This window comes from Choloepus didactylus, chromosome 1, assembly GCF_015220235.1.
Source record: "Choloepus didactylus isolate mChoDid1 chromosome 1, mChoDid1.pri, whole genome shotgun sequence".
Lineage (NCBI taxonomy): Eukaryota > Metazoa > Chordata > Mammalia > Pilosa > Megalonychidae > Choloepus > Choloepus didactylus.
Genome location: NC_051307.1, coordinates 20,157,122 through 20,183,499, shown reverse-complemented (window position 1 = coordinate 20,183,499; position 26,378 = coordinate 20,157,122). Strand labels below are relative to the sequence as shown.

General features: G+C 42.2%; 1 protein-coding gene across 1 annotated transcript; it reads right to left on the bottom strand.

Annotated features, from left to right (window-relative positions):
• Positions 1 to 4,828: 4,828 nt before the first annotated feature.
• Positions 4,829 to 25,812, bottom strand: RWDD2B (RWD domain containing 2B). The gene is given in 6 exon segments (XM_037832857.1): positions 4,829 to 6,398; positions 7,049 to 7,411; positions 7,538 to 7,605; positions 7,689 to 7,915; positions 21,150 to 21,342; positions 25,659 to 25,812. Coding segments are annotated over 4 exon segments (873 nt in total). The 5' UTR covers positions 7,896 to 7,915; positions 21,150 to 21,342; positions 25,659 to 25,812; the 3' UTR covers positions 4,829 to 6,163.
• Between the last annotated feature and the right edge of the window lie 566 nt (positions 25,813 to 26,378).

Here is a 26,378-nt window from a genome sequence, read left to right as displayed (position 1 = left end):
GAAACTAAAACACTATGGAAACTAGTCAGCTCTGCAGTTGTGTTGTGAAAGCAGCCTGTGCTGGTCTGAATCTGTTATGTACCCCATAAGAAGACAATGTTCTTTTAATCCAATCTTGTGGGGGCAGACATATTCTGGGTGGGACCTTTTGTTTCCATGGAGATGTGACCCCACCCATTCAAGGTATGTCTTAGTTTACTGGCGTCCTCTCTCAGAGGATAGAAGGCAGAGACATTTTGAAGGGAGCTCAAGGACTCTTAGAAAATGCCCGGAGACATTTTGGAGACAGCTGTTAAAACCAGAACCAGGAGAGAAGTGTAAGAGATGAAATCCAGAGTTTGCCTTGGAGAAGCTAAGAGAGGACCCCCAGACACTTAGAAAGAAATGTCCTGGGAGAAACAAGCAAGGATGCACAGGAGCTGAGAGAGAGAAGCTAAGACAGAATACCAGAGACATTTTGGAGAAAGCAACAGAAACCGGAAGCTAACCCCAGAAGAGGCCCAGCAGACTCCAGCCAAGTGCCTTCAATGTGACAGAGGAACCCCAGATGCTATCGGCCTTTCTTCAGAGAAGGTATCATCTTATTGATGCCTTAACTGGGACATTTTCATGGCCTTAGAACTGTAAATTTGTGAACTAATAAACCCCCATTGTAAAATCCAATCCATTTGTGGTGGTTTTCATTCCGGCAGCTTAAACAAACCAGAACATTGCCATAGACAATAAGCAAACAAAATGAGTGAGCTGAATTTGGGCTTGGTGGGGGGAGGGGCAGTATTTTTTGATACCTGGTTTACCACATCAAAATTTTAATTTTTGCTCAGGCTAAATGCCCAGCTTGGAACAGCAGGGATCTCTGCTTCACACTTTCAGGCACCCAGGCTGATGGATGCACTACCATCTTGTAGCTGAACCATGTGGAACAGTTGCTGTGGCAGGGGAGGAGACAGATAATTGCCTATAGACTTGTCTTTCTGTCAGCTGGGAATTGAGATTTCATCTGCTTACATTTCACCAGCCAGAACTAGTCAAATGGCTCCACCTAACAGCATTGAGGTGAGGAATAGTAGAGGAACAAATGAAATATTTGATGAGTATGGTAGATCAGTTGCAAAGATACCCCCAACTTTACACTTCTCCATTTATTGGTACCCTTTGTAATGTGACTTCATAGCTCCTTCCATTATAAAATGGAGTGTATTTCCCCATCGCTTGAATCTGGACTGGACCTTATGATTGTCTTGACCAACAGAATGAAGCAGAAGTGATGGCATGCTAATTCTAGGACTAGGCTTCGAGAGGCATAGTGCACTCTGTTTTCCCCTTTGGACCTTGATTTTTGCCATGAGAACATGCCTGTGCTAGTCTGCAGGAGGATGGAGGACCATGCAGATTAGAGCCATGTTGTAGTGGCGAACGTCCCAGACATGTGAGACAGCCCAGGCAAAATCAGCACAGTTAGCTGGCTTTTAAGTCAACCAACCAAGTCACAGAGTAAGCCTTGACCAGCAAGAATAGACTCCTAAAGGATGATAAAATGGTTATTGTTTTAATCCACTGAGTTTCGGGGTGGTCTGTTTTGCTTCATTTTCGTGGCAAATGGTAAATCTTACAAAAACAATGACTATCTCTGCCACACACACCACAGGGACAACTAGGCAATCTACCCAGTGGCAATCAATGGACAACAAATATATATTTACTAACACTGTCTTAGGCTTGGGAAATATAACTGTGAATAAAATAGACAAAATCCTTGCCTTCAAAGAGAGTACATTCTTTTGGAGGGAGGGTGAGACCAAATAAGTAAATAACATGGTGCCAGGATTGATAAGTGGCCTGGATAAGACAAAATAGGTCAATATGGAGGATGGTGCCTGTGGGTCCTGCTTTAGCTGGAGCCAGAGTTCTCTCTGGGAAGATGACATCAGAATGAGGAGTCATTCAGACTGATCCAAGATCTTTGGGAGGGACATTCAAACAGAAGGACTTGCAAGTGCTCTGGGGCTACAAGGGCCTTGTTGGGCTGAAGTGACTGGAGAAGTTAGCATGGCTCTAATTTCAATAGGCTGAAAGGAGGTGGTTTCGGTTTGCTTAAGCTGACAAAATGCAGTATATGAGAAATGGACTGGCTTTTAACAATGAGGATTTATTAGCTCACGTTCCAACCCAGCTTAGCACTAAGACTGAAGAACACACCAGGCACAGAAATGGACATGGATTTAATCGGGATTTACTGACAGGAGATGGTCCCATGGTTGCAGATGGCTGCAGAAAGTGAACCACAGAAAAAAGAGAGTGGCAAGTGCCAAGGGGGTGGCTTATAAAGACTTGGGTCCACAGGGTCTGACAACAGAGTTTCAGCAGGGTCTCACAAGATTTGGTTATTAACATTGATCAGGGGAAGCTTTGATGATACATTCTTTCCCCCGAGGGGGTCTGTTAATCTTTAACATCTGTCTCAGTCATGTAGGTGGCTTATGCATGACTTGCTCTCAAAATGGAGGAGAGAATAGGGCCCTGGGTCCTCCCTCACAGTTTACAAGTTACAATTCTAAGGCCGTGAAACAGTCCAAATTAAGGCATCAACAGGAGAACACTTGCTCTGAAGAAAGGCTGTTGCCATCTGGGACACATCTGTAACATAGGAAGACACATGGCTAGCATCTGCTGGTCCTTCTCTCCTGGTTTTGTTGCTTTCAGCTTCTGGTTCCAGTGGCCTCCTCTCTGAGCTCCTGTAGGTCTTCTCTTAGGTTCTAAGGGGCTTTTCTCTCTGTGCTGTCTCAGCTTTTTCTGTCTTCATCCTCTCATAAAGGATTCCAGTAAAAGGATTAAGACCCACCTCAAATGGGGTAGGTCACATCTCAAATTGAAATAACCTAACCAAAGGGTCCCACCCACAATAGGTCTGCACCCACAGGAATGGATTAAAAGAACATGGCCTTTTCTGGGGGTACTTAACAGCTTCAAACCACAAGACGTGGTATCAAGGTCTAGTCAAGAGAAAAGTCATAGACATCTTCTGCAGAGAAGAGTGAGGTGATTAGCCGGGCAGGAAGTTTTTGTTTTTAACCTTGGGCATGCTATCATAAGTCTGTGCAAAGTCTCTCTTTTGTCTTTTATTTTTCCTTTAATTCCCTACCCTCAATCCATTTCCACCCTTATTATAGGCACTCAGCTGGGGAAGTCTAAGACACGCTGAATAGCCCTTGCCTACCCTCCTTACCCCCCTTTTCTATTGTACAGGTCTCAAAGTGTTTCCATTCCATAGCCCAGGAGAGATGTTAGGTCTAATGGAGTGGCCTGACCTTACCTTCAACAGGAAACCAGAAATAAGCAGCCCTAGCTGCTTATCAGTGTGACAACTCTCAGTGGCAATGGCCCCCTTCCTCTGGGGTGTATAAATACCATGACCTTGGACAGTGTGCCAGTTTGAATGTATTGTGTCCCCCAAATGCCATTATCTTTGATGTAGTCTTGTGGGGCAGATGTTTTTGGTGCTGATTAGATTTGCTTGGAATGTGCCCCACCCAGCTGTGGGTGATGACTCTGATGAGATACTCCCATGGAGGCATGGCCCCACCCATTCAGGATGGGCCTTGATCAGTGGAGCCATATAAATGAGCTGACTCAAAGAGAAGGAACTCAGTGCAGCTGTGAGTGACGTTTTGAAGAGGAGCAAGCTTGCTAGAGAGGAATGTCCTGGGAGAAAGCCATTTTGAAACCAGAACTTTGGAGTGGACGCCAGCCACGTGCCTTCCCAGCTAACAGAGGTTTTCCGTACACCATTGGCCATCCTCCAGTGAAGCATTAGCAAACTAGAACAGACAGGATAGGTGTTTCTCCTCTGACATGAAGTGGGGTGGGTGGTGCCACCAGGTGTGAAGCCACTGACTGTGACCCAAGGAGTTGACTTCTCCAGGAGACCAGACATGATGGGATCTCTTCCCCTGCTCTTTTGGATCCTTTGTGCTGTGTAAGTAATAAAGCAAAGCAGTCATTTGTTGGATTCTCTTGTGCCTGAGCCTGCATTTCCATGACTCACTATAAGCAATTAGCTCCACATAGTCTAATCTCATGCAAATAATTTATGTTTCAGCAAATTTCTCTTCCATAAGGCAACTGACATATAGCTGCTTCTGCAGAAATATACATCCTTTTTTTTTTTTTCATTTCCATAAATGGTACATCTTAGCTCAAGTTTTTCAGAAAACAGAGTCTGAGACAAAGTGAGTGGTGGTGCATTATTGGGGATAAAGAAGCAAAGTAGGAAAGTGAGGTAAAGGAAGATGGGAAGTGATAAGGAATGATGGGCTATCATGTTAGTAACCAAGACCCAGCAGGTCAGTTGGCAGGTGTGTCTGCTCAGCATGCTGGACCTCTCCACACAAACTGCAAAGATAAGTTATATCTGGGAATAGCTCATGGGATGGAGGAAGGAAGGGAAATGTATTTGACTGCCTCCTCCAGACTTCTGTTTCCCATCAGTCAAGATTCACTTAACAAGGAATTAACTCCTCTGTATTTTTGGAGTGCATCATCTGAACTCTTTGGTGGCCTCTAGGCATGTCAGATTCCATGTTCTGTAGGGTATTTCATCCAAATCTGGAAGTAGTTGGAGGTCAGAAACTTCAGACACACAGCTGGTCCATCTGGCTGCATGGTGGCAGCAGAGAAGGACTGGCATTCCCAGGGCTACTGATGGGGTGACTGGGAGATGGGCAGCAGGCAGGGGCTGTAAGGAGGTATGTAAGATTCATGTCCAATGTGACAGAAATAACACTGTGGCTGCTTTATCCACCTTTGCATTTAATATCTAGCCAGATTATCATATTAACTATACTTTATTCCTTTTGACCTTTGGTAGTATTACATAATATGCATGTCATATTTTACTTACTGATTACTTAGTGATAGATACATACATTGCCTCCAACTTTTTATTAAGATAAATAATGCATTCCTGGTCACCCCCTTCACCACTAACCCCACAAACAAGTCTTACCTTTCAAGGAAGATCCAACACATGGTGCCAACCTAAGTGACAGCAATTAGTGAATCCTTAATAAACACTTTTTGAACTTATTGACAAAGGGCCTCAAAAACCAGGTGGTGTGTTTATTTGGCTCTAGGTCAATTTGCTGAAAATAAATTTGTAGAAAGCCATTTTCTAGAGTGAAAAATTTATCAAAATCCAATTTGCCAAAAACTATTTCTCTAGATTACTAATTTGCTGAATTATTGAGGCTTGTTAAAAAGTTCAAGTTCTACCCTTTCCTCCACCTTTGTGAGGCAAGCCCAGGATCCCAAGCAGGGCCTAAGTGTACAAAAATAAGGACAAACTTCAAACTTTGTTTAAGAAGAACTCCATCTATTTGTACATGAAATAGCTGAGGTACACGCAAACTAAAGCTTCGAAAAAAATCTATTTGGCAAACTTGCTTTCAATTGTTAGTATCAGGCACAGAAATTTAAACACAACTGGTTTTGCTTTACTTCATCATAAGAAGTCTAGAGGTAGGCAGCAAATAGGGTTGAATCAGCAGCTTGATAACATGGGCATTGGCATTTCTGTGGTTTTCTTGGCCCTTTCATACCTCATGGTTGAAAGAACTACTGCAGCTCCAGCCATCATGCTGGTATTTGTGGCAGGAAGAAGGCAAGAGGTGGCCTAGCTGCATCTATCACTTTAACCAGTAAAACAGAAGTTTCTGCAGAAGTCCCTTAGCCAAAGCTGTGTCCCAAGGCCACATCTAGCTGTAACAGAGGCTGGGGGAGTGAACATTTAGCTTTTCCAGGGTGTTTAGTGGAGGCAGGTAAGGGAGATGGTTTGGGATTGGGTGGCGACTTGGACCACCAACATTATCTACCTCAAGTGCAATTAGTTTCTCTTTCAAAGTGGGTAGTTTTTATGCCAAGAAATTTCTAGCAACACTTTTAAGATTATAACCTGAAACTCAGTTCTGCTTTCAATCATGATTGTTATGCTTTCTTATGATCAGATGTTTTACCTATTTTTAACAGATGCATTCCAGTTATACTACTTCTTTTTCCTTCCTAACTTTCTAGAATGGGACTAAAATAAAATGACTCAATCTTTTAAGAAAGAGTGGGAAAAATCAAAAGGACAATAGTGAACAAAATACTTTCAACTATCCTCTGCTCATTGTCCTTCCACACCAAAGTACATCTGGAAAACATCCCCACATCCTCTGGTATTTAAAAACTGATACAGCTGACCAAAGTCCATGTGGTTTCCTCTGGTTCCATTAACATTAAATAGTTTTTCTTCAAAAATTGAAAATTTTCTTTGTTTTTCCATTCTGTCATTTGTACCATCAAAAGGAATATCTTCTCTATGGCGAATTAAAATTCTCTTCTAGTTTAATTTTCTGAGCCTGAAAAGAAATGTTCAAAGTAGAAATTTTCAAAATGTATAGTATATTGCAGAGCACTAAAAACAGAAGTTATGAAACATATTTATCATTTCCTTTTCCTAGAAGGAAGGAAATCTTCTTTTATTTCATAGGGATTTATTTTAACCAAACATGACTCTGGTCTTACTCCCATCCCCACACTCTTATTTATTGCCATGATTCTGCCTCTTACCAGCATTTCAGAAATGTGGAAATTGCTGAATCTCAAACTACTGAAAGGATGTCTCAGAAACTCAGGATATTATAGAGAAATGAGAAGACAAACAGCATTTCTGATGGTCCTAGAAAGCCCTTGTTTCATGGGGTATAACAGCCGATGGCATGACCAAGATGAAGGAAGAATCAGAGCCACGGGTAGTGGCTAGGTTCATAGGCAGCATCTCGGTCAGGAGCTCAATGAAGCCACACACATTTAAAGAATGTCTCCCGTGTGCATACACTGTGCCAGGTGCAGGGGCTAATGCTAACGGTCTGTGACTGCTGTCTTATCCACTAACTTCAGATTGAATCCACATGAAAATACAACACAACAGACATACCTATTTCCACATCTCTACTATCTTGTTTAGTACTAAAATCAATGACATGGTATATAACATGTGAAGGCAAACCTTGACCAGAATTCTTCACAAGCACTTTGTGGCCCTTCCACACAAACAACACCAGGTTTCCCAGGCATGCTAAATCCAGACAGGGAAAGCTCCTTCGCCCACTCTAGAATATTCTTTCTTTTGCATTTGTTGTAGATGTGATGGCTATAAATCCAGAGTCGCGTGAGAATGACATCTACTGACTGGGCTGGGCTTCCTGTGGTGGTGGATGATGTGGCATCTCTGCTGATATAGCCAGAAGCATGTTCTCTAACCCAATCAGTGGCGTTCAGTATACAGACATCTCCACAACAATTCTTTTGCAGATATGTGATCAGATCTGTGTTCAGCTGGGTCTGCTGGGATCTACTTAGTGATACTGATCTGATAAGAAAAGATATGGGCAAAATCCTAAATCAGTTTTCTTGAAACAGAAAACAAATTTGAGAGCCACTTTTATTCTCAGATTAATTTTCAGCTCTAAAGTTGGCTAGAGTTTCTATAACATACCTGACAGTAATTTCAGGCAAAACTGCAGGGTATTTAAAAGGAAGAATACAGGCCAGAGAAAACATCACCTGTTAAAAAAGAAGAAAAATGCCTTAAGTGCTATTTTACATCTTAACATATTTCCATTCTTCCAAAAACAAAAATAAATTACCATTGCTTCCTCAGAAACGTCCAGGTTCATATTGACAGTAAAATAAACTTTTGAAGATCGCCCCTCCATGGTCCTCTTTTCAATACAATCTTTCAGTTCTGCTAAAGCCAGCTGGTCATTCACTATGAATTCGTTCTCACCAGGGAACATACTGGCCAGCAGGTCTAACTCAGAGAGCTGAGCCTCCGCTTGCTCTATCTCACTCATGTTTTGATACCTGCAAGTTTCTGAAGGAGGTAAGGATAAGAGAGACAATTTACATATATAATCTTGGGAGAACTAAATGGGTCGATATAGGCACTAAATGAAATTGTATTCGACTCTTCATAAAATATGAAATGTAATCAGACTCTCTTTCCCCATTATTCTACCTGCAGGACCAAAAATATGGGAAAATCCAGTGCTAGCCCTAAAACTCTAATAATAATTAAGCAACCAATTCCTTTGATATAGCATCTTAAGCTAGCACAATGAGCATTTTCATTGAAGTAAACTAATTATGTAGTCAAAAAGCTATATAAATGATATAGTCAGGAGAGAGGATATGACTGGGAACCTGGAAACCTTATAAACCATATAAACATTAGAATCATTTTGTCAAATTCCAGAAAACCAACAAAATTGGAAATTTCATTGACATTAAAGATACATTTTGGGAAAAATGACAGATTTACAATATGGAATTTTCCTTTCAGTAGAATGATTTTTAGCAGCTTTCTATTGAGGTGTAATTTATACACCATAAGATTCACTCATTTTTAAGCATACAAGTCAATGATTTTTAGTGCATTTACAGAGTTGTACAGCCATCATCACAATCTAATTTTAGAACATTCTCATCATTCCAAAAGGAACCTCGTGTGCATTTGCAGTCACTGTCTGCTTCTACCCTTAGTGCTCCAGAGAACAACTAACCTATTTTCTGTCATTATAAATGTGCTCTTTTCTGGATATTTCATATAAATGGAATCATATGATATGTGGTCTTCTGTATTTAGCTTCTATTACACAGCAAAATGTTTTGAGGTTCATCCATGTTGTTGTATGTGTCAGTACTTTGTTCCTTTTTATTGCCAAATAGTATGGATTGAATTATACAGATTTACCACATTTTGTTCATCCATTCTCAGTAAAGTTTTAAAGAATTTTCCTTTATATAGGTTTTGTACATTTTGGGGTGAGTTTATTTTATGCCAGGCTATTTTATTTTGGGGGCTGCTACTGTAAAGGGGCCTTTTATTATACTTTCTTCCGGATATTCTTGACCACGTTCTCCATGAAACTCCGCCCCCCCTTGTTTTCTATCCCACACTCTTCTGGTTTTCCCTTCTGTCTGATCATTCCTAGGGATCCTTTTTGAGTTCCTATTGCTGAACAGGACTTTTCAAACATTAGCATCCCTTGGGGTCTTTTCTTATTGTCTCAAATGCCAAATACCATCAGATACTGAATGTCCACAATTCTCAAATGTGTATTTTATGCCCAGGCTTTTGAGCCCCTTATTTGTAAATTTAATTGCATTTGTATATTTCTATTGGATAGCATCTCAGTCTTTAACAGGTCTAAAAATAGTCTAAATAATGATTTTCCCTCATCCACCACCCCACCCTGCAAATCTGTTCTTCTATCAGAGATCCTTCCCAATAGATGCTATGAACATCTACTCAGTTGGATTTTTGCTAGTCTGATGACTAAAAAAATGGTATCTCAGGCTAGTGTTAGTTTGCAATTGTTTCATTATTACTGATATTGAGCATTTTTTCATGCTTGAAGGCCATTTGTATTTCCTGTTCTGTAAACTATTTACTTCTTCAGCCCATTTGATTGGTTTTTTCTTTCTTGATTTCTGGGACCTCTGTATATTTTGAGATGCCAATGTTGGTTCCAAATTTACCTTGCTTACAGTTTTATTTTTTATAAAATTCATCAACTTTTTCTTTCATGGTTTTTGGACTTTGAATCTTTGTTATGAAAGTCTTCCCCACTCCAAGGTTATAAAAGTTATTGAGATACTAATCAAATTAGGATTTTTCATTTTTAGATTTTGGTAATTGATTTTAATTTTATTTATAAGAAAAAATGTGGGGACTTCTGATAAAACATGAAAGTCTGAGGGTTTATCTCCCATTCTTTCTGCAACCCCCATTAAAACAAGAGAAAAGGAATAAATCCTCAAAGATAAACAGAAAGGGAGAGAAAATGATAATAGATGAAAGCTGTCAACAAAGCTTTCTAAGATGGGAAGATGAATAAGTTACAATTAACATAGATTTCAGCTTTCTTCCCTCTATCAAGTGCTTACCCAGGGAGGAAGAGAGGGGAGCTGCAGAACAATAGAAAGTTTAAGAACTGTCAGCACCAAGAACCTTGGCAAGCAGAGGTGTTGGTGTGCAGATTAACAGATTAATTTGTTGAAAGTCTAGAGTCTAGACTTTAATTAGACTCTAGTTCAGGTTTTCTCAATCTTGGCACTATTGACATTTTGACTAGATAATACTTTGTGGGATGGGGAGAGGGCCATCCTGTGTATTGTAGGATGCTTAGCAGCATCCCCGAACTCCACTAGACACCAGTAACACCACCTCAGATATGACAACCAATGTTTCCAGACATTGCCAAATGTCCCCTGGGGGCCCAAATCACCCCCGTTGACAACTACTGCTCTGGATAAAGAAAAGTTGAACTTAACACCTCTCCTTACCAAGATCTCCTTCCCTTGGCCTGTGCAGCCAGTAAACTGTCTTTATCCACCCTCCTGGGAAGAAGACATGAGGTTTAGCATATGACCACAGGTCCGAATTCTGCCCCGAGGTTAATCACTAGCAGGCTCACAGTGTTGCCAAGGGGTATTTTGAATTTTTGAGGGAAACACAGTGACATCTTTCGGACACTGCATGAACTACTACTACTAAATTGTTAGACCTAACTTCTCAATCAATGGAAATGCTAGTTTTTCCTTTTGGCCTAGGGGTGCCATGAAAAAAATTACTAAAGGCTATAAACCATGAATGTTTGGGAGCCTCTGCTATGTAGGATGGAAATAAGTGAGGCTAGGGACTTTTATTTTTCTTGATAGGCATCGAGCAGCATTATTTGACTTTTTAAAACAATGTGTTTATATTACTTTGATAAACATTAAAAATTTCACAATTTCACAAAGGAAACTGTGGAAAAATAGACAAATTTAGGAAAAGAAAAATTGAACACTGAAAACTTTCTCTACAGATATCAAAACATATAACGTGTCAATAATTAAAACAGTCTCGTAAATGGCACAGTTATGGACACAAAGATTCATAAACATAAATGGACAATTCAGTAACATGAGAATTTAGTATATGATAATGAAAATATTTTAAATCAGTGGAAAGAACTGACATTTCAATAAATAGATATACGGACAACTGGCTATCACTTTTTTAATTGTGAAATATAACATATTACATAGAATTAAAACTTTCCAAGTGTAATTTAACAAGTAGACATCAAATTTCAAAGGATGTTATGGATTATAGTTCCAGTTTCACTTATTTCCTTATTGTGAAATATATATGCAAAAAGGTGATAAGTTTCAAAGTATGATTTAACAAATAGTTATAAAGGAAATTTCCAAGAATGCTATGGGTTACAGTACCATAGTTTCAATTATTTCCTTACTATGACATATAACATATATACAAAAAGGTGGTAACTTTCAAATTACAATTTAACAAGTAGCTATATAGCAAATTTCAAAGAATGCTATGGGTTACAGTTTCACCATTTTATTTCTTTCCTTCTAGCTCTTCTAATACCCTAGCAACTGAGAAAAAGAATTAGATAGATATTCAGTATTCCTAATCTTTTGTTAAATTCTATCTTGTCTGTTGCTACCCCTTCCTTTAGTTTATCACTTTCTTGATCTTCAGGGATGTTTAGGCAGTGACCACCCTAAATTGTTCATGTTGAAAAGGGGTGTCGACATTATGGGAAAAGGGGACACAACTGGTTGATGATCTTGGAGAGGCTGTAGCCTCTGGGACTTGGAACTTAGCTGGCATAGGAGCTCTATGGAGCATTTAAGTTTCTGAAGATAAACTCACGGAGTGAAACTTTTACAGGTTTTTATAGAGTCTCAGATAGGAACCAGGGTATTCTTTAAGGTTTTCAGGGCTACTGTTGATTTGGGCTTATACTGTGGCCATTTGGGATATCTAGCTGAAGCTTGCAAAGCAGTACCCTCCAGGATGGCCTCTTGACTCTATGTGAAATCTCTTAGTCACTGAAACCTTATTTTGTTGCCTTTCTCTTTCCCCTTTTGGTCAAAAGACATTCTCAACCCTTTGATGCTAGGGTCAGGTTCTTTTCCAAAATCTGTGTCCCATGTCACCAGGGAGACTTGTTCAGCTAGGGGGTCCTATCCCACGCCAGGGGAAGGGTGATGAATTTATCTGCAGAGTTGGGCTTAGAGAGAGCAAGTCCACATATGAGCAACAAAAGAGGTTCTCTGAAGGTGACTCCTAGGCATAATTTTAGGTGGGCTTAACCTCCCCTTTACAACCATAAGTTTCACAAGAGCAAGCCTCAAGATCAAGGGCTTGACTTATAAAGTAGGGGGTTCCTAGTTTCACCTAGCATTTGTTTTGCCAATGATAATCAATCAATATGTCCCACTATCATCACTTAGTTGTACAATCCGCAACACTCTCCATGAACAATTCTCATGACCAAAAATACCTCATAGCTCTCTTCAGCCCTTAATTATTTGTCCCTAATACTTGTGTGGTACTAGTAAGGTATTACTTTTAACCATAGTCCCTAGTATGCAACAGGTAGATTTTTCCCATATACCACTCTGTTGTCAACTGTCTGTACCAGTGTCATAACTTAGAAGTATATCATGCAAGCGCCTATCAATATTTCTAGTGCTGATCTTGTACAAGCCTTTAAACAACCCCTTTCAATCCTGTTTGCCTTCAGTGCAGCTCTGATACTTATAATACCAGTAACAATCATCACCCCTATCCATTCCCATACCCTTAAATTCACCCTCATTAATATATATGAGCAAATTAGGTATCATTCCCCCCTCACTAGCCTTGTCTATCACTAGGTCCCCAATATTCTACTTTATAAGACACTGATTTTAAATTGTTCAGGGAGTTCATATTAGTGGTAACATACAGTATCTCTCCTTTTGTGTCTGACTTATTTCACTCAGAATTATATCTTCAAGGTTCATTGATGTTGCCATATGTTTCAGATCTTGTACCTTCTTACTGTTGCATAGTATTCCTTCATGTGTATATACCACATTTTGTTTATCCACTCGTCTGCTGAAGGACACTTGGATTGTTTCCATCTCCCGGTAATTGTGAACAATGCTGCTATGAACATCAGTGTGCAAATGACTCTTTGTGTCACTGCTTTCAGATCTTCTGGGTATATACTGAGAACTAGAATTGCTGGATCGTAGGGAAATTCAATATCTGGTTTTCTGAGAAACTGCCAAACTGTCTTTCACAGCGCTGTACCATTATACATTCCTGCCAGCAATGAGTAAGAGTTCCAATTTCTCCACGTTTCTCCAGCATTTGTGGTTTCCTGTTTGTTTAATGGTAGCTATTCTTATTGGTGTGAGATGGTATCTCATTGTGGTTTTGATTTGCATTTTCCTAATAGCTAGTGAAAACATTTTTTTCATGTGTTTTTTAGCCATTTGTATTTCCTCTTCAGAAAAAATGCTTTTTCAGATTTTTTGCCCATTTTATAATTGGTCTGTTTGTATTATTGCTGAGTTGTAGGATTTCTTTATATATGCAGGATATCAAGTCTCTGATCAGATATATGGTTTCCAAATATTTTCTCCCATTCAATTGGTTGCCTCTTCATCTTTTTGACCAAGTCTTTTGAGGCACAGAAGCTTTGGATTTTGAGGAGTTCCCATTTATCCATTTTTTTCTTTTGTTGCTTGTGCTTTGGGTGTAAGGTCTAAGAAGCTACCTCCTCTTACTAGGTCTTGAAGAAGTTTCCCTATATTATCTTCTAATAGTTTTATTGTGCTGTCTCTTATGCTGAGGTCTTTGATTCAGTTTGAGTTAACTTTTGTAAAGGTTGTGAGGTAGGGGCCCTCGTTCATTCTTTCAGGTATGGATATCCAGTTCTCCGAGCCCCATTTGTTGAAGAGACTGTTCTGTCTTAGTTCAGAGGATTTGGGGCCTTATCAAAAATCAGTCAACCATAGATCTGGGGGTCAATTTCCTGAACCCCCAATTCAATTCCATTGATCAATATGGCTATCTTCGTGGCAATTCCATGCTGTTTTGACCACTGTGGCTTTATAACAGGCTTCAAAGTCTGGAAGTGTAAGTCCTCCCACTTCATTCTTCTTTTTAAGGTTTTTTTTTTTTTTTTGGCACTTCAAGACCCCATTCCCTTCCAAATAAATTTGATGACTAGTGTGCTGGTTTGGATATATTATGTCCCCCCAAAAGCCATATTCTTTAATGCAATCTTGTGGGGGCATGTGAGCAGCCACATTCCGGATTAGGCCTAGTAGACAAGCTGCAGCCTGCCCTTGAGTTCCCCCCGCCCATCGAGTGGTGCAAAGATGGCGCCCACATCCTGCTTCCGCTTTGTGATGTATGTGACAACCCTCTGTATTCACCAATCATGCTTGTATGCGTGGCGTTTGCCCATTGGATATACGTAAGGTTTATAAGAAAGTTCCCGGGCAGAGCTCGGGGAGACAGCCCACAAGGAGCCGCGCCTGACGGCCGCATCGAGGTTGTTCTCCCCCGAGGCGTCTTGCCCCGGGCGGAACCTGTAAAGATGATGATTGCCTAGTTCCAATAAAAGTTTATCTGCTTCACCACTGTGGGTCCCGAGTGATCACAAGTGCTCCGGGTAAGATACTGTCCGTGCCCTCTCTCCCCCTGTCTCTCTGGTCCCCATCGCCGGCCGACCGAGGACTCGAGGCGAGGCGGAGAAAGCGCCGGACAAGTGGTGGCCCGTACGGGGAACCTCATTCGCGTTCCCCTCGACCCGACGGAGACGTGCTCCCGGGATCCGTGGCTTGACTTCCGCGACTGATCACCGCGAGAAGGTAAGCACCCCCTTTTTTCGTGCGAGGACTAGGGCCCGTGGGCGTTCAGGTAGCCCCGGGGACTCGGAAGAGCTCTCCGAGTGATTAAGAGATAGTGCCGACTGCAAGCATGGGGCAGTCTGGGAGTTCACCCCTATTGACCCCCTTAAAACAGCGGGGTATCTCAGTTAAGACCTTTTTTCCCTCCTGGTTCTCTTGGCCTAATCTGACCAACTGGGTTCTTCTTGCTGTGAGGTTATTAGTAGGTTTGATCATTGTTAAGAGTTTGCTGGAGCGTTTGTTTCAAAGACAACAGCAATTACGTGTTACCGCCATGATGGCCATGTCCTCTGCCTGTAACCCTCCTGATGACTATAGTCCCTCTGCCCAGCACCCATCCCAACCACTCGAAGCGGGGCATTTGGGGGCAAGGTTCGCAGCTAAGTATTTGGCAAAATCCCGGATATAAATAATCGGCACCAGTGGTCCTATTTTTGTCTCAGGTAGATCTCTTGGGCAGAGTCCTAGTTGTGGCCAGACGGGACCCCTGCCATTGCACAGAGACACCTAGTGACGCCCTCGACACTGGCTACCGTTCTCCTAACCCTCTTGTCCCCCAGTTGCGAGACTGAGTACTGCAAGGAGAGCCACATGGTTTCCAGCTCATGGGCTCTCCGGTCTCTATATGAAGTGAGCATTCTGGTCGGTGCCAGAGGCCCCGCCGCAGTATGGCCGGGACCTAGTCCAGACTCCCCAAAGCACCAAAACATACGTTGTGGGCCATCTAGGTCCACGGGAGCACATTCATCACTGGAGACACTGGGGCATCAAAATAAAAACAAAAAGGGGGAGATGTGAGCAGCCACATTCCGGATTAGGCCTAGTAGACAAGCTGCAGCCTGCCCTTGAGTTCCCCCCGCCCATCGAGTGGTGCAAAGATGGCGCCCACATCCTGCTTCCGCTTTGTGATGTATGTGACAACCCTCTGTATTCACCAATCATGCTTGTATGCGTGGCGTTTGCCCATTGGATATACGTAAGGTTTATAAGAAAGTTCCCGGGCAGAGCTCGGGGAGACAGCCCACAAGGAGCCGCGCCTGACGGCCGCATCGAGGTTGTTCTCCCCCGAGGCGTCTTGCCCCGGGCGGAACCTGTAAAGATGATGATTGCCTAGTTCCAATAAAAGTTTATCTGCTTCACCACTGTGGGTCCCGAGTGATCACAAGTGCTCCGGGTAAGATACTGTCCGTGCCCTCTCTCCCCCTGTCTCTCTGGTCCCCATCGCCGGCCGACCGAGGACTCGAGGCGAGGCGGAGAAAGCGCCGGACAGGGGCAGACTGCTTAATCTGTTGATTAGGGTGGACAAGTTTGATTAAATATCTCCATGGAGATGTGGACCCTGCCCATTCAGGCTGGGTCTTAATTAAGTCACTGGAGTCCTATAAGAGAGCTTACCCAGAGAAGGAGCTTGGAACAGCTGAGAGAAACTTTGAGAGAGATGCTGGGGAGCTGACACAGATGCTCAGAGATGTTTGGAGTTGCAGACAGAAGGACTTCTGGAAATACAAAGCTAAGGACACACAGCCACATGCCTTTTCAGCTGACAGAGGTGTTCCAGATGCCATCAGTTATTCTTCAGTGAAGGTATCCTCTTGTCAATGCCTTAGTCTGAACACTTTAATGGCCTTAGGACAGCAAATTTGTAATTTAATAAATCCCCTTTATAAAAGCCAATCTGTTCCTGGTATTTTGCATTATAGCAGCTCTAGCAAACTCGAACAACTAGCTTTTCCAAGTCAGCAAGGTAGGTTGTTGGAATTTTGATTGGAATTCCATTGAATCTGTAGATCAGTTTGGGTAGAATTGACATCTTTATGACATTTATCCTTCCTATCCATTAACATGGAATATCTTTCCACCTTTTTAGGGATTTCTTTTAGTAACAATTTGTAATTTTCTGTGTAGAGGTCTTTTACATCCTGGGTTAAGTTTATTTCTAGGTACTTGATTATTTTAGTTGCTATTGTGAATGGATTTTTTCGGTTGAAATTAATCAACGAAATTTTCTTTACTTCTACATGTTTACCAAAGCTCATGTTTTTAATTAGTCCTTTAGAATCTTACCTCATGCCTCCCCATAAACAGGAGTCCTCTCTCCCTTTTTTTTTTTCTTTCATATTTGATCATTTGGGAAAACTCATCATTTCTACCAAGAAATAACTGAGGGCAGTTCCTAAATGATCACAGGATCTAAAATGTAATGAGCAGTCTGTTTGGATATAAGGAATACTTAATTCAAGTTAAATATTCACTGAAAAAAGTACATATTAAAACCAAACTCAGTGGAATAGAGAACATTCAGAAGATACAAAGTAATTTTTTTGTGGTGGTAACATATATAAAAAAATCTGCCATTTTAACCATTTTTTAATGTACAGTGGTAATTGTTTTACAACGTTGTGCTACCATCACCATCCATTACTAAAACTTTTTTATCACTCCAAACTCTTTACAAGTAACTTATTATTGTAAATGAAACTTTTATTTCTTTTATTTGTTAAAATAGTCACATCCATATAAACGAAACTATTTTACCATAGTGAATTCATTCATTTCGGCTCTTGTCATCTTGTGGCATCCAGGATCCTGGCTGAAAGGTTTTACCAGTGCTACTGGGATCCTCTGAGTGTTCTTCCTTTCCATTGCATGGAGCAGAGGCATGCCCTTTAATTTGAGTTTGAATCAGCGGAGCCAAGAGTTCCTCTTTGCTCTCTTTACTTAGCAGTTTTTCTTTTTCATATACTTCTTTGCTTTTGATCTTCACTTCTTCTCTATATTTTTCATTCTTTAGTATCTCCTCCATAGTAGGTGGAGTCTTTCTTGTTCTTCTAATCCAAGCTTCCCACTCTGTTAGAATATCCTGTATTTCATAGCCTACTTCTTTGATAATTGCTGCTTCTACAATTCTTTTCTCTCGAATAGTTTGTCCTGGACTCTGAGACAGGCTGCTGGCATCTGGAACACCTCTGCCACATGGAAAGGCACATGGCCCGTGTCTGCTGCTCCTTCTCTTCTGGGTTTCATTACTTTCAGCTTCTGACTTCAATGGCTTCCTCCAAGATATGCCTTTTTAAATTTACTTTTTCAAATTCTTCTTTTGCTTTTCTAGAGTCTTCCTGATCTCTTTTACGTCTTTTGCCATCTCATTGAAGTTGTTTTGGAGATTTGTATGTACTTCTTTAATTATTTGCTCTGAATTTTGTGTTTCTTCTGGCTTTTTAATTTGTTCATTTGGCTTGTCCGTATCTTCTTTGTTCTTCAGGTGGTTAATGATTTTCTGTTGGGTTTGGGGCATTTGTTATCTTGGTAAGATTATTTGGGGGAAATGCCAAGTTATTTGAGCATTTATATATAATTTGGAAGCATTCTGGCATGCAAATTCCCTGTCCTACCAGCAGGTGGCGTTCTTGAGCCACCCTATACTCTGAAGTCAGCTTTCCTCCAGCTTCTCCTGTGTGCTGGGCAGGGTCCAAACCTGGTGGGAATCCAATCAGTGTACCAGTTCTCCATGTGCACTGGGGACTCCCTGCCCTAGGGGTGCAATGTGGGCCCTGTGCAGTTTGGCAGGGAATCCACTCAAGGGCACCCTGCAGCTCAGATGTGCCCCGCTTCCCACCTGCTGTGCATCTGTGAGCCTCTGGGGTGTGGAAGAGGCTCCTGGTATTTCCATGTGGCATGCTTTTCTATCCCCACTTCTTGTCCATGAATCCCCCAGACTTCTGTGGGGGGAGAGTAAATGTGGTCAATACTTGTCCACTGCCTCCCAGGTTCCCTCACAGGAGCTTCTGGCCATGTGGCTGTGGAGGATATCTCCCCAGTTCATTGTTAAGGTGGGTGCATGGGAGTGGAGAGCTGCTGCTCACTCCCTTGCCTGGTGGCTGTCTCACTGTTACCAGTCCCAGGAAGCGGTCCCGGCCATACAAACTCATCCTATCCCTTGAAGTGTAATCTCTCCACCTTTCCATCCATGTCCCCACCACATACCATAGGAGTGCCTCAGTGGCTGCTCACACCCCGAAACCACGGTCCTGGGCAGCCTCCAGCCCCAATCTAGTTTCCTTCATAGAGGTGAAGCCCAGTCTGCCTCACCTACTCCGTCATCTTCCTGGAAGTCCACTGGATCTTATTAAATGTTTGGTTTCAGCATGCTTTTTGTGACACCATTCCTGTATGTGAAGAGGGAGGGGGTTGCCTCACTACTGCCAGATGGGAGTAGAACTCCAGGTTCCTTACTCAATTCCCATTGACAACTGATGGTGGGAGGGGGTTTCTCACTACTGCTGGATATGGATGGGAGTTCTGGCTCTACAGTAAGCCTCTACTGGTACCTTTTAGGCTTGGAGGGGTACAAATACATTGTTATTGCTCCCCACGACCTCCAATGATGCCATGTTGCGGCGTGGCCTTGTTAATGCTGAGCAGTGGTGAAAGTCCTGACTCTCCACTAGGCCTTCTCTGATACCATCCCAGCAGGGAAGGAGAGGCTTGTCTCTGCTGTGTTGTAGTGGACGTACAGACTCCCAATGTAGTGTCCACTGACACAATGGTCAGGTCCTTGCTACTGCCCAGTGGAAATTAAAGATCCAGTTCCTTCTTCAGGATTTTGTGTTCTGGCAAGGAGGGGACTGAGGCACCTTGCTATGGTTCAGTAAGGGTGGAATATAAGCTTCTTCTGTTGGTGTGGATGAGGACAGAGCCACAGTTTATCCTGTGGTATCTGCTTGGAGTAAAGCATTTACTGTGTCTTTTCTGTCTTGCTAGGCAGCCCCTTTCTTCATCCTTTGGCTAGAATGAGCAGCCTTTTGTTGGGGCTTTCTTTTGTTTGCACCCTTGGTATTTCTGGGTAACCGTTTCTTCAGCATCAAGTCTCAGATATGTGAGGCAAAAATATTCAGGGAAGTCCCTGCCAGTCATTCCTTGGGTCTCAAGGTCCCTAGCCAGTCTGCCTTCTTCTCCCCACCTTTCAGAGTCTTCTTATGTTTGTTTTATACATAGTGCCCAGGATTTCTAGTTGTACTTTGTGGGAAGAATAGTGAAAAATGTCTACTCCACTTTTCTAAAAACAGATGTCTCCCCAACACAATAGTTTTTATTTATTAAATTGGCAAAAGTAAAATAAAAGATGGCTAATATCTGGTGTGCCAGTTTGAATGTATTATGTCCCCCCAAACACCATTATCTTTGATGTAATCTTGTGTGGGCAGACCTATGAGTGTTAATTAGATTGTAATTCTTTGAGTGTTTCCGTGGAGATGTGCCCCACCCAACCGTGGGTGATGACTCTGATTCGATAATTCCCATGGAGGTGTTGGCCCGCCCATTCAGGGTGGGTCTGAATTAAATTACTGTAGCACTATATAAGATCAGACAGAAGAAGCAAGCTTCTACAGCCAAGATGGACACTTTGAAGAAAGCACAGGAGCTGCAGATGAGAGACCATTTGAAGACAGTCATTGAAAGCAGACTCTCGCTCAAGAGAAGCTAAGAGAAGACAAATACCCCATGTGCAACTAAGAGTGACATTTTTGAGGAACTGCAGCCTAGAGAGGAACGTCCTGGGAGAAAGCCATTTTGAAAGCAGAACTTTGGAGCAGATGCCAGCCACATGCCTTCCCAGCTAACAGAGGTTTTCCAGACACCATTGGCCATCCTCCAGTGAAGGTACCCGATTGCTGATGTGTTACCTTGGACACTTTATTGCCTTAAGACTGTAACTGGGTAACCAGATAAACCCCCTTTTATAAAAGCTAATCCATCTCTGGTGTTTTGCATTCCAGTAGCATTAGCCAACTAGAACATCTGGTAATATCCATAGGGAAAAAATTGCTATAAAAACTGAATTGAAACTTAACAAAAAAAAAATGACAGTATATAAAAATGTGTATGTAATGATATTCATTGCATTACTGTTCATAAGAAAATAATAAGAAAGACTTATCTGTTTAATAATAGGAGACTATTTCCAGAAGTATATTTCTAAACAGTAGAATTTTATGGTCATTGAAAATGATATATTATCATTGTCTATGATATATAGTCACCTGAGAAAAATATATTGTAGAATATAAATAGTATGATATTACTCATTCTTACATGATCACATATGCATGAATAAAGTCAGAAAAAGAATTCATCAAACTCTTAACAATTGGCTAAATGTAGGTAGAGGGAAGATGGTAAGGACTTTCATTTTCTCATTTGTATATTTACATATTGTCTGAAGTTTTATGAACAACATGTAGCACTTTTAAAATCAGCACAAAAAAATAAAGAAGAGTTTCACTTCTGGAAAAAAAAAATAGCTCAATCCCATTGCTGCAAAGGAAAACATGGCTTACCTTCTCAAAGAGAATTTACTCTGTGAAATCAAACACCATTTTTTCACTCAGTGGTGTCTTCATGGCATTCTTTCTCATCTCTGGAAAAAGCTTATTGAGCAGCTACTACATGCAGAGCTTTGTACTTCATGTCTTCCCGGAGTTTTCTATTTAGTTTGAGGGTCAGGATGCATCTCTAACAAGATATATAACCCTGAAGATAAAAATGCTCAGTGTTAGTTATCAAGATCGCAAGATCGGTATGATGACAGGGTGTTCTGGATTGAATCATGTTCCTCACCAAGACCCCTGGTCCTGTGGACATAAACATTTTTGCAAATAGGATCTATGAAGATGTTATTAGTTACGGTGAGCCTAAACTAAAACAGGATGGGCCTTAATCCAATATGACTGGCGTTTTTATGGGTGGAGGATATTTGGACACAGAAGACAGATGGGAGGGAAGAGATGTGGCCATGCGACAGAGGCAGAGCTTGAGTTATGGATTGGTGGCAAGCCACTACCAAAATGCTATAGATGTTTCAGAGCAAGCATGGCCCTGACAGTATCTTGATTTTAGATTTCCAGTATCCCAAACTGTGAGGCAAATAAATTCCTGTTGTTTAATCCAACTAGTCTATGGTACTTTGTTATAGCAGCCCTGGCAGACAAAGATACAGGGATTCAGATGAGGGCATGATCAATAAAATGGGTCATCAGGAAAGATTTGAGGAAGGAGGTAGGATCTGAGTTGAGACTTGAAGGAGGGGTGATACTTAGATAAGTGGAGGAGGAGGCATGGTAGGGAGAGGGGAGAAAGGTACGTGAGGCAGGAAAGCAACAGAACAGTATAGACCGAAATCTATAGTATAGACCTTTTTCCTAACCCCAACTGCCAAGACCTAATTCGGGGGTTCATCATTTGGACTATTTTCTCTCATGCTGATTATTCTGTTTGTCCCCTAAACCCATTCTTGGTCCTTCTTTTCCTGCCCTGTACTCTGCACAGCTGACTTTTACAGCCTATAGCACCTGACTCCTCTACCTTTCTTGTGGTTGGGTTCACCCAATGCTCTGGCAGTAAGTGGTAGGAGGGGAGGAAAAAGAGGCCAAGGTATTTCTTTCCTACTCCTTCCTGACTTTGGTGGGGTCTGACAATGGTTGTGATTTTCAAAGACCACAGCTTCTGCTGGCAGCTCTTCTTCCTTTGCTGCAGCAGACCTTTTGGGTCTGGGGTGCTAAAGGTTCTTTTAAACTTGGCCACACCTCTGTAAATAGCCCCTTTATTAAACAGTCTCTTCAAAGCAGCAATGCTGGGTGAGTGTCTATCCTTGACTCTTCTATCCTGGACTCTGCCTCCATAGTCATCCCCTCCAACCAACTCATACTCTACATTGTTACTGTGACAATCCTATCATTATGAGAATCATTTGCAGTGTTCTAATACAGTTGTAAGGAGACAGAAGGTCAGGGAGCATGGACCGTCAGGAGAGAGTTCACATAATACGTGGTCAGGGACTGGTACTGCCGTCCGAGAAGAAGGGGTGGGGGTCATGTTAAGTTTCTGTGGGGACAGTGTCAATGGAGTGAATTTATCCCTGTTCATGGGCAGGAGCACAAAATGTCAGCACATTGAGAGTGGATCTAGTTCGCACAGAGTGCCTTGGATGATCCATTATCCAGCTCTCTAGGAAAACGTCTATCTTCATTCAACTCTCATTTCTTCTGATAGGGTTGGATTGTTTTCTTTATAGAAGTGCTTGATACCCATTACTTTTTAATATTAGGAAATGGTATTTGTTCAACAGTTTAGCTAGTCCATTGTGTAGTACTTTTAAAAAGCAAAAGAAGTTCTTCTACTTAAAAAGAAAAGACGTGAGTTACTCACAGGTGACAGTTCAATATCTCCTATGGGTCCTGGCAAGAAAACATCAAGGATTTTGAGAATGACTAAATGTAGTATTGAGATATTGAATTCACTAGGATTAACGGGACACAAAATCAGGAAAATATGAAGCACACATCAGACTGTCTCCACAGATCAGAGTAAAAAACAATGCTACCACCACATCATTCCTAATCACAGGGGGTTTTCAACCAGTGCCCTTAAGGCACTGTTTAATCAGGGTGTGAAAGCCATGCTGGGGAAAAAAAATTACAAAAAGCATTTTGTGCTTAACTAAGTTCTGAACTGTTGAATGACACAAAACTTAAAGCTTTCTTTAGGGTGACTGTTGGTCCTGGTTAGCCAGGGATGATCCTGGTTTATTTATGGCTGTCTTCCTATTATCCAGACTGGTTTAGGATGTTTTCCAGATAAAAGTAATCCCATCTGGACAATAAATGATATGGGCATACTTTTTATGTGTGTCTTCTCAGAGTCTTTAATGCTAGATGCCAACATGCACTGTCAATTTCTAAGAGGGGTTTAGTACGCTAAATGTCCCAAACCTTTCTGTCCCCAGAACATTTTCCCCTAGGCCTAATCATATTAGCTCTCCTCTACACAAACAGATTGGGAATCCCTGCTTTGTCATGGGGCCACCCCAATTTAAGAAGTTAAAATATTATCAGGTTTACTCACCATCTTCATTTCAAATCCTTCTCAAATAACTGTTAAAGCTGCAAACACACCTCCCTCCTTTTAAACCATGATGTTTTCTTTACTAACCAATGACTTCATACAATGTTGTATCTTCGCATTTTCACTTGAAATCATAACGTAAGCATTTTCTCTGTTATTAAAAAAAAGTCTTCATAAATATTAAAAATTCCTGGACTCAGAATTCAAAAAACATTTTTTCTATCTCATTTTGGAATTGAGGAAACTAGGAAACAACTCATTAGGCCGTTTTTAGAGGAAATAAATTTACTTTGTTAGAGAGAAAGTTTATGATAATAGTTTAAAATAGGGACTAGTATCAGGCTGCCAAGGTGCAACTCCTGGCTCTGCCACCTTCTAGCTGTGTGACCTTAAGCAAGTGGCTTAATCTTTCTGTGTCTCACACTCCCCATCTCCAAAATGGGAACGACAGAATTATTGTGACAATTAAATGAGAATGTATGGAAAGTGCTTAAAACAGTGACTGGCACAGAGTAACTGCTATAAAATGTGTGCTCTTATTGGTGATTCATTCAGCAAATACATATCTAGCACCTATTGTGTATCAAACATTGTCCTTGGCAGTGGGAATCCAATAATCTGCCTTATCAAGATTTATCGAGTGGGAGGAGATGCCAACAAGGAATATATGTCTCCTGTGGATAACTGCTACCAAGAGATTGAAGACGATAAAGGGGATAAGGAACAACAATGGGGAGGGAGTGAGATTTCACATGGGGGTGAGGGTGAGTGGAGAGGTATCAGAGAAGGCCCCTCTCTGATGAAGGAAGCCATGTGTTTATCTGGGCAGAGAGTGCTCCAGACAAAGGGAACAGCAGGTTCAAAGGCTTTGAGGCATGGGATGTTAGACTAGTGTAGCTGGAGAACAGTGAGCAGGGGGAAGGACCACAGGAGAGGAGATCCGAGAGGAAACTGGGGTAGTTTATGCTGGGACTTCTAAAGCATGTCCAAGACTTGGGAGTTCATTGTGAGTGATAGGGAACATCACTGGAGGTACATGAAACAGGAGGGCCAATCTGGCTGTTGTGGAGAATAGTGTAGGTGAACAAGGATGAAAGCAGGGAGACCAGGTAGACAACTGTAGACTCTGGCTTGGATGATGGTGGTGGCTTGGATTAGAGTTGTGGTTGATTCTGGAGATATAGTGACAGTAGAGCCAACAGGATTTACTAACGAATTGGATGGGATGTGTAACAATGACTAAGGCTTAAGCAATCTTGGAAGGATGGTTTGCCATTTATTTAGATTGGGAAGATAGTGGGAATCTGAAGCTTGGTTTAGACATACTAAGAAATGAAGTGTCTATTAAGACACCTATTAACTAGAGATGTACAGCAGGCATTTGGATTTACAATTACGGAGTTCACGAGAGATTTGGGTGAAGATTTTGGAAGTCCCAGACCCATATTTGAAGCCAACATATTTGAAGCCGCGGGTTTCTTTAAAGTCCCCCAGCAGGTGAGTGACGATGTGGAGAAGGCCCCATTAAGTTTGGAGGTCTGGAAGATGAAATGAACTAGCAATGGAGGAATCCGTGCGCGGACAACTACGGGACTTATGTTACAAGTAAGTCACTTATTTGCCAAATTATCGTTGATGAAATTACAGTTTCCAAAAAACTTCCAAGAGAATTTTCTGACTCAAGAGTGCAGTGAATTGTTCTGTAATAACGTAAAACTCCAAAAGCAGCCCCGGTGCGTAACCTACACCCAACGCCCTGGGAAGGACGGAAGGACCCCCGGAAGTGGGCGGGGCCAAGGCGACCGATGCCAGCTCTGACCAGTGAGCGGACGTCTAGAGCATGCGAAGGCGGCACCACCACACCAGCAAGTTTCCCGAAGGTGGAGCGGACTTCCTCAGCGTGGGAATTCCCAGTCCTGCCCGGCGCCAGCGGACGGAAGACTCACCTCGGGCCACGGCGCCCTCAGTACCGTATTCCCAGGTTTCCTGGCTGCACAGACCGCTCAGATCACCCGAGCCGGTCTCAGAATAAAAGGCACCGCGACGCGGAGTCTGTAAATCGCTCCTGCGCGGTGCCCTCCCGGAAGTGGGAGAGAGCACTACTGGCTTGCGCGTGCGCGCGTTGGGCCGCGGAGCCCGGAAGCCGGATTGGCGCGGTCCAGATGACGGCTGCGACCCGGCCTGCCGGCACTGTGCGTTTGGTCTTGAGGTGCTGGAGGGATTCCGTGGCCTCGCCAGGTGCCTCTCGGTCGCAGTCTTCTTACACCTCACCATTTCAACTCCCTTGGCACTGTCAGAAGTATAGCCAGCATTGTTTACTGGGGCAAGGAATGGAGCATTAAAGTAATGCTTCTCAAACAAGCACAAGTTGGAATCATTTGGGAACTTTGTTAAATACAGACCCTGGTTGAACAGGTAGGGGTAGGGGCCCAGATTCTGCATTTGCGATAGGCTCCACGTGACGCTGATGCTGTTGGTCCCCAAACTACACTGAGTAGCTAGGCATTAGGGAGACGTGAGCCTTGAGGATGGTTACCCGGCGGGCGGCCTTGGGTATTCTTTCCCGATAATATGCTCAGGATGTGGGGGGTGAGTGAACGTATCCATGCACAGAAATTTACCACAGGTGATAAAACTACAGTTTGACGGAGTGATTAAAATGTTTT